This window comes from Littorina saxatilis, linkage group LG12, assembly GCF_037325665.1.
Source record: "Littorina saxatilis isolate snail1 linkage group LG12, US_GU_Lsax_2.0, whole genome shotgun sequence".
Taxonomy (NCBI): Eukaryota; Metazoa; Mollusca; class Gastropoda; order Littorinimorpha; family Littorinidae; genus Littorina; species Littorina saxatilis.
Window position 1 is genome coordinate 19,009,275 of NC_090256.1, and position 17,558 is coordinate 19,026,832.

At 39.1% G+C, this 17,558-nt stretch overlaps 1 protein-coding gene across 1 annotated transcript in view; it reads left to right on the forward strand.

The window, feature by feature from the left end:
* LOC138981430 (uncharacterized) overlaps nucleotides 1–16,529 on the forward strand; it is a 59,367-nt gene extending 42,838 nt beyond the window's left edge. Inside the window, exons 11-17 of the mRNA XM_070354344.1 lie at nucleotides 1,095–1,273; nucleotides 9,765–9,951; nucleotides 10,249–10,369; nucleotides 10,872–11,017; nucleotides 11,251–11,341; nucleotides 11,875–11,999; nucleotides 15,076–16,529. Coding sequence (XP_070210445.1) covers nucleotides 1,095–1,273; nucleotides 9,765–9,951; nucleotides 10,249–10,369; nucleotides 10,872–11,017; nucleotides 11,251–11,341; nucleotides 11,875–11,999; nucleotides 15,076–15,098 — 872 coding nt within the window. The 3' untranslated portion in view covers nucleotides 15,099–16,529. The remainder of the gene's footprint in view (nucleotides 1–1,094; nucleotides 1,274–9,764; nucleotides 9,952–10,248; nucleotides 10,370–10,871; nucleotides 11,018–11,250; nucleotides 11,342–11,874; nucleotides 12,000–15,075) is intronic.
* Nucleotides 16,530–17,558: the final 1,029 nt, after the last annotated feature.

Consider the following 17,558-nt stretch of genomic DNA (forward strand, 5'->3'; position numbering starts at 1 on the left):
TGGGCTGAACGTTGGCTTTGAAACCATCGTAGTAGTTCTGCAACTTTTTCTGCTGCTCAACACTCAATGTCCAGGTTGAGAAGATTTTCCTACCCTTCTCTCCAACCCATAACATTAGATAGGAACATTTTTCTTCTTCTGACTTGGCTTTCAGTGGTCCCTTGAACATGAAAGACACGTGATCTTTGAAAGAATTTCATTCCCCCACTAGATCTCTTGCTTCCCAATTGAATCTTGGACAGCTACCAGTTCCCTCCATAGTCTAATATTATGCTTGAGTGACTTATCTTTCAGTCCAAACGTTCTTGACAAGCTCCACTTCTGGTCACCATGTTGTAATTGTGAGTTTATGTACAGAGAGGCGGAGACATAGTGTTGGTTCGGCCATGCTTTATTATCAAGGACCACCACTCTTGTCATATTCATACGGAGTGCTGTCCCTTGGACCTTTAGCTAATAGACTCACTCTAATGGAGCTATCTCTAAATGGAACATGATATGCTTGCCTAGCAATATACATGACACGTCAGTGTGTCTGAGTGTGTGTGATGGGAGGGGGGGGGACCTGTCCCGTGACCGGCCACCTGTAATGTACGGACAGGTTTGCACTGGCCCTAGGGTGTCTGTTCATGAGAGGGACTGCTGTAGCAGTAAAACTAGTGTGATACATAAGAATCAATTTATCCACTTGACTATATTCACAACAGGGACTTATCACTCTTTTTTGCATGTTTTTATTCCTACGTATTTTCAAATACTCTGCAACACATGTAACCCAAATACAACATGTGCCCGTAGAATACCGCTTCTTTTATGAAAACATTGCTTCGGCCATGTTGATTTTAATCAACCAATTTTCTTGTTTTATGGTCATTGCAGACGTGAACACCCTTTGTCATGGATCATTTTATGATCATTGTAGGCTTGAATAATCTAGTTATGGGTCATTTTGTTTTCATCGCAGACTCGAACACCCTGGGTCAACAATCATATCGTGATCATCGCAGACTTGAATACCCTAGGTGATAGAACATCTCATGCCCATTGCGGACTTGTATACCGCAGATCATGGTTCGTTTCATATTTGATTGCAGACGCTCTTCAAACTTTACCCAGCTCGATGAGAACCGTGAGCTTGTGGGCCTATAACAGAACGGAATGCCAGAGAACATTCCCAACGTTCAGATTTTTAGGCTATTCCATGAGCTACTATCTCAAGGAAGGCGTCTTTTGTGCCGCCAACAGCACCTTTGGTGGACAGGATTCTTGTCAGGTAGAGAGAGAGAGAGAGAGAGAGAGAGAGAGAGAGAGAGAGAGAGAGAGAGAGAGAGAATAGAGGCAGAGAGACGGAGAGAGAGAGAGACAGAGTGTGTGGATGTATGTGTGTGTGTGTGTGTGGGTGTGTATGTGTGTGTGTATGTGTTGGTGTGTGTGTGTGTGCGTGTGTGTGTGTGTGTGTGTGTGTACGAGCTGGGTTCGTACATAAATCGCTGAGTTTATCAAAACAGGACAACCGAAGGTTCCACGCAATAAGTCAGGGGAAACGTGTGACTCATGTATAAGAATACAAAAATAAATATATATTAAAACAAAACTTAAGTAAATGAAACGTTTGTAAATAGTCAAAATAAAACATTATCTAAAATTTCGCCATATAAACTGGTCACGAGAGAGCGATGAGTACTTACAGTATACATATATGTTTAGATGTGTGTGTATGGTGCGTGTTGTTTGTTGTCGTTGCAACCAGTCTGTGTATCGTTTCCTCTGCTGTGTTGTGTCAGCCCCCCCCCCCCCCCCCCACTACTTCCCCTTCCTGCCCCCTGTGTATGTAAGACGGTGGTCACAACAAAACTGTACCTGTTCATTCGATGATCTATTTCTTGCTATGTCGGAATCATGCACACGATGTAAATGTTCACCTGCAGCACCACAAATCAACTCAAATGCAGTGCTTGTTTCTATATATGCATTGGAAGTCACTCGACGTGTTGTCAGTGTTGACAGTTTGGCAAGTCAGGTTTGTTGTCGAATTTGTCCAGCATGCAAGTTGACATGTTTGTGTTTGATTTGCATCGAATGTACAGTCTTGTATGAAATGGAAATTAAATTTGAAGATGGCTATGTGTGAATTATTAAATATTGTTACTTTTAATGTAAATGGTTTAGGAGATTTTAGAAAGAAACAAGTCGCGTAAGGCGAAAATACAATATTTAGTCAAGTAGCTGTCGAACTCACAGAATGAAACTGAACGCAATGCCATTTTTCAGCAAGACCGTATACTCGTAGCATCGTCAGTCCACCGCTCATGGCAAAGGCAGTGAAATTGACAAGAAGAGCGGGGTAGTAGTTGCGCTAAGAAGGATAGCACGCTTTTCTGTACCTCTCTTTGTTTTAACTTTCTGAGCGTGTTTTTAATTCAAACATATCATATCTATATGTTTTTGGAATCAGGAACCGACAAGGAATAAGATGAAAGTGTTTTTAAATTGATTTGGACAATTTAATTTTGATAATAATTTTTATATATTTAATTTTCAGAGCTTGTTTTTAATCCGAATATAACATATTTATATGTTTTTGGAATCAGCAAATGATGGAGAATAAGATAAATGTAAATTTGGATCGTTTTATAAATTTTTATTTTTTTTTACAATTTTCAGATTTTTAATGACCAAAGTCATTAATTAGTTTTTAAGCCACCAAGCTGAAATGCAATACCGAAGTCCGGGCTTCGTCGAAGATTACTTGACCAAAATTTCAACCAATTTGGTTGAAAAATGAGGGCGTGACAGTGCCGCCTCAACTTTCACGAAAAGCCGGATATGACGTCATCAAAGACATTTATCAAAAAAATGAAAAAAACGTTCGGGGATTTCATACCCAGGAACTCTCATGTCAAATTTCATAAAGATCGGTCCAGTAGTTTAGTCTGAATCGCTCTACACACACACACACACACACACACACACACACACACACACGCACACACGCACATACACCACGACCCTCGTTTCGATTCCCCCTCGATGTTAAAATATTTAGTCAAAACTTGACTAAATATAAAAAGATGTTTTTGATTTGTTGAGAAAAAGCAAGGGTAATGTATTTTTACTACAGGAAACGCACTGGAAAATTGAACAAGAAAATATGATCAGATCACAATTTTGAATGTATTGTGGCAGGAAATAATACTGCAAGCAGAGGAGTTGCTGTGTTATTTAAAAATAATTTTTAACATAAACTTCATAATATTGTGAGAGATCCACAGGGGCGATATATTTTGATTGATATAGAAATGTTGAATAAACGATTTACTCTGGGGAATGTATATGGCCCAAGCAGTGGTGACCACCCTGAGTTTTTTGAAAACCTGATGGATAATATTGTTTCATTTGATAATGACTGTATTGTGATTGGAGGGGACTGGAACATTGCAATTGATCCTAAGATTGATTCTAATCATCCTTCAAAAGTGTATAGAATGAGAAGTAGGAAAAAGATGTTAGATATGATGGAACAGTTGAATCTTGTAGATATTTATAGAAGTCTGCACACCGGTTTAAGAAAATATACCTGGCGAAGATTTAATGGTGTACAAAGAAGTAGACTGGATTATTTTTTAACATCTGAACAATTGGGATTAATTGTTAATGGTGTTGATATTATGCCCAGTTATAATTCGGATCATTCACCTGTATCTTTATGTTTTAATACTGACATTGTAAAAAGACACCGACCACTATGGAAGTTTAATAACTCACTGTTAAAAGATATAACATTTGTTGGATTAGTTAAGCAAGTAATATTAGATTTGAAAATACAATATGCTGTACATACCTGTTTATGACAGAAATAATATACATTTGATTGAGGATGAAGATTTGGTGTTGATGATTAATGATCAATTATTTTTTGAAATGATTTTGCTGGAGATAAGAGGTAAATGTATCTCCTACGCCTCACATAAAAAAAGAGAAAGTGATAGAAAAGAAAGAGAAATCCTTGCTGAGATTGTATGTTTGGAGAATCAGGTGAATGAAAGTAATGTACAGTTGTTAGAACAGAAGAAGCGAGATTTGTGTGAAGTGCGGCAGAAGCGAGTTGATGGTATTATTGTGAGATCACGTGCCAGGTGGATTTGTGATGGTGAGAAGAATACCAATTATTTTTGTAACCTGGAAAAAAGGAATTATGTGCAGAAAGTAATGTGTTTTGTACAGACTGAGAACGGGGTTATACATGATAGTGACCTTATATGTAATGAGGTCAAGTGTTTTTATGAAGAATTGTATTCCACAAGAGACACAAATTTGGTAAATGAATCGATTGATGAAAACTTAGAACACCCAGCACTTTCCAATGAAGAAAGAGATTGTTTGGAAGGGAAAATTACCATGCAAGAAATGATGGCAGTTATTAAACGGTTAAATAACGACAAAAGCCCTGGTTCAGATGGGTATACAGCTGAGTTTTTTAAGTTCTTTTTTAAAGATCTCTGTTCTTTTCTTTTGAGATCCCTGAATTGTAGCTTTGAAAAGGGAGAGATGTCTATCACCCAGAGACAGGGAGTTATTACCTGTATACCAAAGGATGGAAAGGATAAAAGTTTTTTGAAAAATTGGCGACCCATTACACTGTTGAATGTAGTTTATAAGATTGCTTCATCCTGTATTGCTGAACGGTTAAAGTCTGTGTTACCAAACTTGATCCATGAAGATCAGACAGGCTTTCTTAAAGGAAGGTACATTGGCCAAAACATAAGGTTATTATATGATACTCTATTTTATGTGCATTGAATTTGAAAAAGCTTTCGACAGCGTTTCTTGGTCCTTCATTGATAAATGTTTGTGCAAATTCAACTTCGGTGATGACATTAAAAGATGGATTTTTACTTTTTATAATAATATTAGATCATGTGTTTCTGTGAATGGTAAATATTCCAGTTGGTTTGATGTACAAAGAGGTACCAGACAAGGAGATCCATTGTCACCTTATTTATATTTAATATGTGCCGAATTTCTGTCCATTATGATCCGCCAGAGTACAGAGATAAAAGGTATAAAGGTGGCAGATGATGAAATATTAATATCCCAGTTTGCAGATGATACCGCCCTATTTCTGGATGGTTCAAAACAATCTTTTTGTGCATGTATGAACGTTTTGAAGCAATTTGCCTCTATATCCGGTCTGAAAATGAATTATGAGAAAACCACGGCAGTCTGGATAGGCTCACATAAAAATTGTAATATTAAATTTATGCCGGAACTTAGGCTCAGTTGGAACCCTGTAACATTTAAAGTTCTTGGCATTGTTTTTTTCAGTCAACTTAGATGACATTATACCCCTTAATTATGAACATAAATTGGTAGAAATTGAGAATTTGTTTAGGTCCTGGTCCAGAAGAAATGTAACCCTCTTTGGAAAAATAACAGTTATTAAGAGTTTGGCGCTGTCTAAGTTAACTCATCTGTTTATGAGTTTACCAGACCCTGATGATAAGTTTTTGTTTGATTTGAATAGGTTAATTTTTTTCATTTCTATGGGATGGTAAGAGAGATAGAATAAAGAGAACAGCATGTCAGTCGTTTGAAGAGGGGGAACTTAAAATGGTGGATTTGAAATGCTTTTTGTCAGCTCTGAAGATTTCATGGTTACAGCGAGTCCTTTGTAGTGAAGGAAAAGTAACTAAACTTTTACAAGCTCTGTGTCCACTTGCACATAACATTCACAAGAGAGGAGGTGAGTTTGGAAACATATTGATGCAACGAGTTCAGAATCCTTTCTGGAGAGATGTTTTCAAACATTATAAGCATTTTGCATGCAAATGTGTCCCCATCTCCTTGAGTGATTTTGCTTCAGAGCGTCTGTATTATAATGTACATATTTGCATAGATAAAAAGGTTATTTTTTTTACAGGAATTGGATGGAAAACGGCATTATTACAGTCGGTCACTTGATGAGAGCCGATTTTTTTGGTCATATAACGATTTTTAATGGAAACATCCAAATTTACAACTGAATTTTGTGTTTTTCGAAAGTGTTATGCGCTCAATTAAGAATTATCATAACAGATTAAAGTTGGATGCAGTTTTAAACAATGTTTTTCATATTGGTGATGATGTTGTATGGAAACAAATAGCTAAAGGTGCAGGAGTAAAACATATATATACGCATCTTGTGAGAAATGATGGCAATTTACAGTGCATGGAAAAATGGTCTAATTTATTGAATTTTGATGTAAATGTTAGAAAAGTGTTTTTGACAATAAGGCGAACTACACAAGACACATACCTGAGGTGGTTCCAATATAGAATACAACATAGAATTGTTCCCACTCAACGCCTGTTATTTTTGATGAAAATTTCTGACACATCACTATTTAGCTTTTGTACACAGGAAGAAGAAACCTTAGAACATTTGTTTTGGGAGTGCACAAGAGTTAAGCTTTTTTGGTCTAATTTCACAGAATGGTCATGCCTAAATTTCACACATTGCAGTAATTTGAATTTGTAAAAAGAGCTTGTCATATTAGGGTATTTAGACAACTTTCATACGGATGCTGTTTTTGATTTGTTTATTCTCCTTGCCAAACAAAGTATATTTGGAGCCAAATTAAATAAGACAGTCCCAACACTAAATGTTTTTTTGTGAAAATTGTTAAACAAAGGTTTTTGATCGAAATGTATAATGCTAATCTAAATAATTATTATGGTAAATTTGCAAAGGATTGGTGTTTACATAGACACTTTTTTCATTGATGCCATAGGATATTTTTTATTTATTTTTTTTATTTTTATTTTTTTTTATTTTTATTTTTTTATTTTTTTTTTTTATTCTCTAATAATATCATGCATGACCATGTGTACAATATATAATAATTATAAGCAGGAGTGACATTTTTCATCAATAATGGAAAAACCCAAAAGACAAAGGATGAGAAGAGTTCAGTAATAACATCTCTGCTCAAAAACCAAGATTCAGCTTCAATGTGGAGATGGAGGTTTATCGCCACAACAAGAAGATACAAAGTCTACAGAAGTAAAAAAAAATCTTCCAACCTGTGTAAATAAGCATGTAAACCACCACAGATTTTTTTTATTTTAATTTTTTTGTTTTTTTCCTTTTTTATTTATTTTTTTAAAAAATTTTTTTTATTATTATGAAACACGAAGTTTCATTTCATTTTCAAACATGAGTGTTAAATTTACGGGAGTACCGTATCTAAATTTGCTAATGCACATTTTAGCAATAAGAACTAAATGGTTAATGATATCTAGACATACGCTGCCTGCATTTTCAACACAAACAACCCCAAGTAGTACAGATTTTGCGTTAAGTTTAACACGTACACCAGTTTTATCTAGTATAGTGTTTTCGACGTGTTTCCATAAAGGCTTAACTTTACTACAATCATAGAAAAAATGTTCGATGTAGTCTCTTTCGTGTGTGCAGTATGGACAATATTCACTGTCAGACAGTCCCATTTTTTGTAGAAGAATGTTTGTGGGATAGATGTTGTGAACAATTTTCCAGTGCAATTCTCGTAGTCTTGATTCTTTTGTTGCGTTTTTTGCTATAGACCAGCATGTTTCATTGACGTCAAAATTAAATGTATTTTTCCAAAATAAAACAGAACAGGGAGTGGAATACTTCGTCTTTACAATAAATTGCCTAATGAGGTTTGCAGTCATATGGTTCGTACCGTTAAAGGTTAAATAGTGTTGTTCGTTAATATCAGATGTCACAAACTCTGGGTTGTTTCTCAAGTATCTGGAGACAGCGGCTCTAACGACCAAGTATTCCAGATAGAGATTTGGCGAGGGCCCTAAAATTTCATTTACCATTTCAAATGGCATAATAGCATTGTTGTGCAACACATCATTCACATATGTAAACCCTTTCTGAGCCCATTTCTGATAATAAATAGCCTGATTCTGGTAGACTATACCACTATTATTCCAAAGACACGTTATTTTTAACGATCCATGCCATGGAGTTTTACTATAATCTAGCCATGTCGAGGCAACACGTTGCCAAAAAACAGACTTGATCTGATGAAAGCCTTTGAATTTTTTTTGTTCCTATAGTAGTACTAAAACAAGCTAAGTTCCTTCCAAAAGATTGAAAAGTTCCTCTTGGTATCCATGTCCATGTGCCATTCACATCCTTACTCGACAGTTTAATAAACCATTGACACAGGAATGAGTCTTGCATCACCTTGATATCTATCATATTTACCCCGCCCTGGTCTGTGTTACTGTTGACTACTACCCTTTTCACCTTTTCAAATGCTTTCTTATTACAGTCCCGTTTCCTCCACAAAAACCTATACAGTAGAGTGTTGATTTCTTTCAGCACCTTATCTGGCAAGCAGATGGACTGTAACACATACACAAACTGTGATAACAAAAAACTCTTAATTGCGCAGATTTTTCCGAGAATACCCAGATTTCGTTTTTCCCAGTTTAGAATTATTCTTTTAACTTTAGCGATTTTTTCTTAGGATAATTGTATTGATTGATTTTGTATGAACATTTTTGAATGTGATACCCCCTGTTCCATTTATTGAGTCACTTGAGAAAAAGTGACTCTATGTAATCGGTCAGTGTTAGTCTGTCCGGCCGGCCGGCCGGCCGGCCGTCCGTAGACACCACCTTAACGTTGGACTTTTCTCGGAAACTATCAAAGCGATCGGGCTCATATTTTGTTTAGTCGTGACCTCCAATGACCTCTACACTTTAACGATGGTTTCGTTGACCTTTGACCTTTTTCAAGGTCACAGGTCAGCGTCAAAGGAAAAATTAGACATTTTATATCTTTGACAAACTTTTCTCGGAAACTATCAAAGCGATCGGGCTCATATTTTGTTTAGTCGTGACCTCCAATGACCTCTACACTTTAACGATGGTTTCGTTGACCTTTGACCTTTTTCAAGGTCACAGGTCAGCGTCAAAGGAAAAATTAGACATTTTATATCTTTGACAAAGTTCATCGGATGTGATTGAAACTTTGTAGGATTATTCTTTACATCAAAGTATTTACATCTGTAGCCTTTTACGAACGTTATCAGAAAAACAAGGGAGATAACTAGCCTTTTCTGTTCGGCAACACACAACTTAACGTTGGGCTTTTCTCGGAAACTATAAAAGTGACCGGGCTCAAATTTTATGTGAACGTGACTCATTGTGTTGTGAATAGCAATTTCTTCCTGTCTATCTGATGCCTCATATAATATTCAGAACTGCGAAAGTGACTCGATCGAGCGTTTGCTCTTCTTGTTCATAAGATGTTATACAGTACTTTTATGCCTATAATTAAACCCCGGCCATGTATACTTGGAGGCTAAAGTGTGACCACCGTCCCCACCTACCCCCCCCCCCACCCCCGCCTCCCCCAACCTCAGTTACCCCCCCCCCCCCACCCCCAAGTCTCCTGTCTTTTCAACAACCCACCCTACTGTCTATGTCTGTGTCTTGTCTAGGTATGTGCGTGTGTATGCGCTACGACAGTCATATCTTATGTTGATAAATTCTGTGTATGCTGTATGTTATGTTGTGTTTATGTGTATATAAAAGAATTAAAAAAAAATTTTTTTTCACCATGTCGGCTTAAAAAGTGAATTATTAAGAAGAAAATACACAACCGACAATCAATAATGACAGGTGAAGATTTTTGTCTGGATGGGGCTTCTTGGGAGATGCCACAACAAAAAAATTATCACCAATAAGTTGGATTCTAATATTTCCTTTCCTTCTTATAGGGGGACTCCGGGGGCCCGCTGTTCTGCCTGATGACCAGTAAGGAGGGGGAGGGGCAGGGGGAGCACTACACGCAGTTCGGTGTGGTGTCGTGGGGTGATGACTGCGGCAAACCCGGCAAGCCTGGCTTCTACACGTACCTTCCTACCTTCCGTTCTTGGATCTACAACACTGCCCTGCCTAAACTGAGTCAGGGATTTTTTTCGTTTTTCAGGTTTTTTTGTTTTTTTGTTTGTATCTTGTGTAGCTATTTGTTGAAGCATGAGAGGAAGACTGGTGTGGGTTTGTGGGTGGGGAAGGGGGTTGTGGTGGTGGTGGTGGTGGTTGTAGTGGAAGTGATGGGTCGGGGGAATGTTGCGCGCGTGTGTGTGTGCTTGTGTGTGTGTGTGCTTGTGTGTGTGTGTGTGTGATCACGATGACGAAGATGATGATGATGATGATGATGATGATGATGATGATGATGATGATGATGATGATGATGCGCAGAGCGGAACAGCACAACTCAAACTGTTGATCCAAAGTGTCGTGGCTTCAGTCCCCTGAGTGACTACAGCTTGTACACCTGTAGAACAGTGTTAAATCAGCTCAAGAACGACGCGCGGTGCCAGTAAGTAACATATAATATTACTTAGTGTCTCAAGCATTTGAACTTAAATTGTAAGAATGTTCTGAAACTGACCTCCGGAGTTTAACTCAACGTTGAATGACTTTGGTAAGCGTTAACGCATGTAATAGCCTCCTAAAAACATCAGTCCAAATCTTGACATATAAAACGAGCACCCTTTGTTACAACTTGGTCAACATAAATGGAGAGCAAACTGCCTGACTGTAGCTTTCAGACAACTGAATTTGTTTTTATTGAATTAATGTTGTTGTTAATTGGTTGATTTTGTTGTTGTTGTTGTTGTTGTTGTTGTTGTTGTTGTTGTTGTTAATAGTTGTCCGTCAATATTAGTTTGGAACATTAATACTCGTAATATGGTTTGAGCAGTTTTTCTGCACAGTATCTGGTTAACAAATAAACACAAATGAGATTATATTCAGACACCATTGCAAGAAGCATACACGCAACAAGACATGATTCTACCGAATACTTGTACATGCTTCAGAAACCTAAGGGAAGCGGTGGACTGTGCACAGAATGCTCTTGCCAAAAGCGGATATGGAATCAACTGCCGAGTGGAGGATGTCTACAGAACCATTGTCGGCTCGTCTGATATGCATATTACTGGTCAAAAGCTTGAACATTGTGAAGGTCAGTGGCTGGCCGCCGCACAGGTTGTGCCTTATAAGAGTGGTGTAGTATATCAGTGCAAGATTTTGAGTGTGTGTGTGTGTGTTTGTGTGTGTGTGTGTGTGTATGTGTGCGTGCGTGCGTGCATGCGTGTGTTCTAGTGTGTGTGTGTTTGTGTGTGTGTGTGGATGAGTGGGTGGGTGTGTGTGACCTTTGCAAAAGCATCTCCAGAGTCATTTTGGTAATATCCACAGCGTTGAAATTCTCTCTGACCGCTGGAATTTGCAAGAACCTGACCGCTGTCTCTGCTGCTGTGAACGAATGCAACGACAGCCTGAACTGCGTGTAAGTTCAACGTTATATATTGTATCTTACTTTAAGTTTATGTTGGGTCGGACAAAAATTAATATTCCAATTTTGTTGACAGTGTTGCCTTTATTCGAGAATTGACCATTATTCTCGTAAAAATACCAGTCTTTTTTCATCTCTTATTTTGCACATCAAAATGTAGCACGCAGTCAATGAAAATAAGCAACACTTTGACCAGATTAATCTACTGTGTGCGTCAGAGTTAATGTGCATCAGAGATAAAGTTGAAGATGTCATAATACAGCAGTAAAGCTCTGATTTTTTCAGCCTGCAAAAAGGTTTCGTCCTTTGTTTTTTTCTCTCGATAATTGTGACAAAGAAATACATGATATTTTCCATAGGAAATGCAATCAAAACTATATTGACATTTTACTGCAAAAAGTGCCCGTCCTTTGTTTTCTTGATCATTGTGACAGAGAAATGATTTATTATATATCTTCCAAAGAAAATACAATCAAAGCTATATTGACATTTTACCAACGCTTCTAACTGCACACGTCGATCACCAGGACTACCCTGGAGGCTTCCCTGTGTGTTCATCGGCAGCTGGATCCTGATTGGCTCCATTGCTCCAGGCAGGACATCCAGAACGTCATCCTCAACAATTTCAACTCTTCCCTCAACATCTGTCTAAGTAAATAAGCCTCTTTTTCTCTATATACGTATACCATTGTTGATTTGCAGATCGTGTCTACACTGGTACTGTGCTACCTCCGTTCCATGCCAGACTGACTCTTCTAACTAAACTGCAGGCGGTATTGCAAAATGCCATGTAAAACCGCAAACTTCCATTTCCTGACTTAGCATCTGAGTCAGACGAACGATGCATTATTCCGTTTCCTTTTTTGTGTTCAAGAAAATCGCCACCCCCCTCCTCTTGAAATAAACCTTGTGTATATTTATTAATGTCTATATATACAATTCACTTCGTAGAGTAACATCCTTGATCATTACAAATTTGCCACCCGCATCTGTCAAAGTACACAACCCTCTTGTTCTCTATACACAATTCAGTTCGTAGAGCGACATGCTTTATCATTTCAAATTCTACATTAGCAACTGTCACAGGACACAACCCTCTTTTTCAGTGTCATGTGGTAGAACGAAAACCTTGATCATTTCAAAATATCCATCCGCATTTTTCAAAGTACACACCTTTCTTTTTCTCCATATACAATTAATTCTGTTGTAGTAAGACATGCTTGATCATTTCAAATTCTCCACCGGCATCTGTCTAAGTAAAGAACTTTCTTTTTCACTATATACAGACATGCGAGTTGAACAAATCGAAAGCCGCAGCAGAACCCGCTTATTGTGAAAACCATTATAAGAATCGACGACAGGCTCCGCATAAGTCTTACTTATTGTTGTCTATATATACTGTTCAAAAAAAGAAACGCATAGTTGCTACTTGCCAAATTTGTTTTATTTTTCGAAAAAATTAACAGAAAATCCAATATTTAGATTATTTGTTTGAAATTTGGTATGGACACAGTTGAATGCACACACAGTTCATTTGCATCTTCAAATCAATCAGTCAATCAATACGATTGGGTGCCGAGGCTGTCAAGTCAGTAGGGGGTGTGACTGCCTTGAGCAGCAACAACTGCCCGGCACCTTCTGGGCATGGACCAGATGCCGGATATCTTGCTGTGGGATGGTGTCCCACTCCTCCTGAAGTGCCTGCAATAGATCGCGGTGATTTGCCGGCGCTTCTTCTCGCCTGCGCACACGTCTGTCCAATTCATCCCAGAGGTGTTCTATCGGGTTCATGTCTGGCGACATGGATGGCCAGGGAAGCACCTGGACATGGTGGTCGGTGAGGAACTGGGTGGTGAGTCGTGCTGTGTGCGGGCGAGCGTTGTCCTGCTGGAATATGGCATCCTGGTCAGCCAGAAGAGGAAGGGCGTGTGGGCGCAGAATTTCCTCCACGTATCGCTGGGCAGTTATGCGCCCTTGGACGTGCACCAGGGTGCTCCTTCCAGCGGTATTGATAGCCCCCCACACCATGACGCCTCCACCACCATGAACGGGTGCCTCATCCACACAGTTGGGCGCGTAACGTTCGTTTACTCTCCGGTAGACCCTCCGACCATCATGTCGCTGGAGCAGGAAGTAGGACTCGTCGCTGAACCACACGTGTCTCCAGTGATTCCGGACGGTCCAGCAAAGGTGCTGGTTGCCCCACTGCACTCGGTTCTGGCGATGGCGGCGGGTGAGGACAGCTCCTCTGTGAGGTCTGCGAGCTCTCAAACCAGCTTCATGCAGGCGGTTCCGCACGGTCTGGTCCGATAATCGGTGTGGCCCGGGGAGAGCCTGGACAGAAGATGAGGCCGACAGGAAACGATTCCGGAGGTGGCGGAGCCGTATGAAGCGGTCGTGAGCAGCAGTTGTCGCCCTTGGTCTTCCCGCTCGTGGCAAGTCAGCAACGGAGCCAGTGGCTTGAAACCTGACCCACAGTCTACTGATGGTGCTCTGGGACACGTGGAAGTGCCTGGCGATTGCACTTTGACTTTGGCCTGCTTGTAAACGACCCAATGCAATTTGGCGGTCTTCTCTGCTCAATCGGGCCATCTTTCGTCGCTGAATTGTCGTCTGATTTCTTTGTGGCGAACAATCCGCTTTTATGGGTTTTGGAAGACATGGTGAGAGCTCAATATTCCCCGAGTTTCACGAGATTACACTGAAGCATGACGAGTGGTCATGCCAAATGAGCAATTTTGACATTGTAGCCACTGATAACGCATGCGTCACGTGCAGAGCTCACTTGTGGCAATGGACGAAAGGTCGACGACCAGATAAACATTTTCTGCAGTTTGGTGGATATCCTTGTAGCCATATAACTAAATTAACCAAATATTACAAGCTATGCGTTTCTTTTTTTGAACAGTATATATTGGTTGGTAATTGTAATTTTCAATGTTCTTCTCAAGGTGCTGTGTGTGTGTGTGTGTGTGTGTGTGTGTGTGTGTGTGTGTGTGTGTGGCTCTGTGTGGATCTGTGTGGCTCTGTGTATAATATATATATGTGTGTGTGTGTGTGTGTGTGTGTGTGTGTGTGTGTGTGTGTATACCCCCGTTTCCACAGGTTTGGTTGCCTAAATCACCATAAGGCAACCATCCACACGTGGATGGCAACCTAAACTCTGGATGGCAACCTAATTGTGTGGATGGTCGCTTCATTTAACACCGTTAAATTGACTTTTTTGACGGAAAGAATGTCATAACAATGTTCAAAATGACATTCTTTCCGTCCTCTATAGGCGACGAAATAGGTCAAATTTTGTGCATTTTTTAGTGCAAAATTCTTCGATGCCGGAGCGAGTACTGCACCCAGTGCTGTTGTAGTGCAAGTGCACTAGAAAGGCACTGCACCCAGTGCCGCCTCTTAGGTAACCAACCACACTTTAGGTGCGTGTGTTTGTTTCCTTTTCAAACTTTACTTTTTTGTTGGTTGAGCGTCGGGCAGGTTTTTTGCGGTTGGCTGGTTGGGTGGGTTGGGTACTGAGTCGGTTGTCTAGTTGCTTGCTGCCGTATTACTGTTGCTGTGCTTCTTTCCTTACTTGATTGGTTGGTTGAATGGTTTGATTCTTGAGGGTAGCATGGCATACAGTCAATGTTCTGATTAACAAAATGCTGCTCAAACGATGTGATTGGTCGATGTCGCGTCAGTGTGCTAGATGTCAACAGTGAGTCATTTATTGTGTGCAGGCCGATGTGGGCACTGTCGGTGAATCTATAATGACCTCACGATCGGAGACTGTGACGTCAAACTGACTGACGTCATCAACGGTACAGAAACCTGCAGTTCTACTCGAGACGCTGCTGTCCGCTGTTATTAAAATTGCTGCCCAACACTAAGGGAAAGGATGCTCATCGATCGCGTGTAAACCATCATGGAAAGCTACCTAGCTGTATCACCTGTTTACACTTCTGACAACGTTAATTCTAAATGTGACGCTTTAAACGAATTAGTTTCTGCCCACAGACAGGGCAAACAACATAACAAAAGCTGCATTAGACAGCTAAGACTGTATTTGTTTTAGAGCAAACATTAAAAAAATAGCAAAATCTCAAAATAAATGTGTGTGTTTCTAATATAGACCACCTTCAATAAGTAGAAAAAAACCAAAAGACTGGTCTCAGTCCTCAATGAGGACGCTTTTTGCGATTAACCAAAATGAAGCGTGCAAGCTTTCTAAACAAATCTATCAAGCAGTCTTTTATGTGTGCTCGTTGCTAATTTCCCTTATTTTCTTTCTTTTTTACATTTAGTCAAGTTTTGACTAAATGTTTTAACGTAGAGGGGGGAATCGAGACGAGGGTCATGGTGTATGTGCGTGCGTGTGTGTGTGTGTGTGTGTGTGTGTGTCTGTCTGTGTGTGTGTGTAGAGCGATTCAGACTAAACTACTGGACCGATCTTTATGAAATTTGACATGAGAGTTCCTGGGTATGAAATCCCCATACGTTTTTTTTCATTTTTTTGATAAATGTCTTTGATGACGTCATATCAGGCTTTTTGTGAAAATTGAGGCGGCACTGTCACGCCCTCATTTTTCAACCAAATTGGTTGAAATTTTGGTCAAGTAATCTTCGACGAAGCCCAGACTTCGGTATTGCATTTCAGCTGGGTGGCCCAAAAATTACTTTATGACTTTCGTCATTAAAAAACTGAAAATTGTGAGAAAAAAAAACATTTTTATAAAACGATCCAAATTTACATTCATCTTATGCTCCATCATTTGCTGATTCCAAAAACATATAAATATGTTATATTTGGATTAAAAACAAGCTCTGAAAATTAAATATATAAAAATTAATATGAAAATTAAATTTTCGAAATCAATTTAAAAACACTTTCATCTTATTCCTTGTCGGTTCCTGATTCCAAAAACATATAGATATGATATGTTTGGATTAAAAACACGCTCAGAAAGTTAAAACGAAGAGAGGTACAGAAAAGCGTGCTATCCTTCTCAGCGCAAGTACTACCCCGCTCTTCTTGTCAATTTCACTGCCTTTGCCGTGAGCGGTGGACTGACGATGCTACGAGTATACGGTCTTGCTGCGTTGCATTGCGTTCAGTTTCATTCTGTGAGTTCGACAGCTACTTGACTAAATGTTGTATTTTCGCCTTACGCGACTTGTTTCCTTTTTTTGTCATATAAAGGTTCTAATTCATATTTGATTTAGTCTAACACTAATACTGAGCTGTGTCGTGTTATTTTGAAGTAGAGTTGGCTTTTTACAGTGATTCCTCAGTGATAGCCTCGCCTAGGCGTCCACTATGGACCCTTTGTCAATTTGCTTGTTTTCAATTTTTGCTGAATGCCTTGAATTAAAAGCTGATTTGTTCTAATTTAGCCTTACGGTTCACCGAACAAAGAACAACCACCAAAGCAGAAAATGAACCTTGTTTGCGATTAAACAAGCTAAATGTCAGCATGGGACAAAAAGTGATCCATATACCGAGCCCTTCCCGTATATCAACAGAGATGTTTCAGGCTTTTTATGTGGAATAAGCACGCCATTCCACTGACTCGACTTTGTCAGATACAGAAGGCCCACAGTCTTGATGATCTCTATGCAAAACAATCATTGAAGAGTTAAACTTAATATGTCATAACAGTATCAATTTTCGGAATTAATTCAGCAAGAAAATATTACTGTGCACATGAACAGGCAGGCTCTTTATTGTCTATAATCATGTGTCTAAGAATCAAAAAACAAGAAAGGTAGGTTGTTGGAACGTTTGTTATTGACAAAACCATACATTCACAAATATAACGACCCAACGGTCTTTTAAGTGAACAGACAAACAATTAATAATCTTTATGTTCTATAATTATGTGTCTAAGAATAAAAAAAAACAAGAAATGTAGGTTGTTGGAACGTTTGTTGTTGACAAAACCATACATTCACAGATATATCGACCCAACGGTCTTTTAAGTGAACAGACAAACAATTAATAATCTTTGATTTCTATAATCATGTGTCTAAGAGGAGGGATGTTTTGATCCAATGTAAAAAACAGATTTAAGCGGCGGAAGTCTTCGTTTTAGCTTAGTCAGTCAGGCAGTTCTTTTTCTAAGGATCTGTGTATATCGCATAGTTTTTTCACCCGTGTAACTTTATGGTGTGGAGATTTTCCTGGTGTGGTTTGGATCCTGAATAGCGCAGATTTATTCAAATG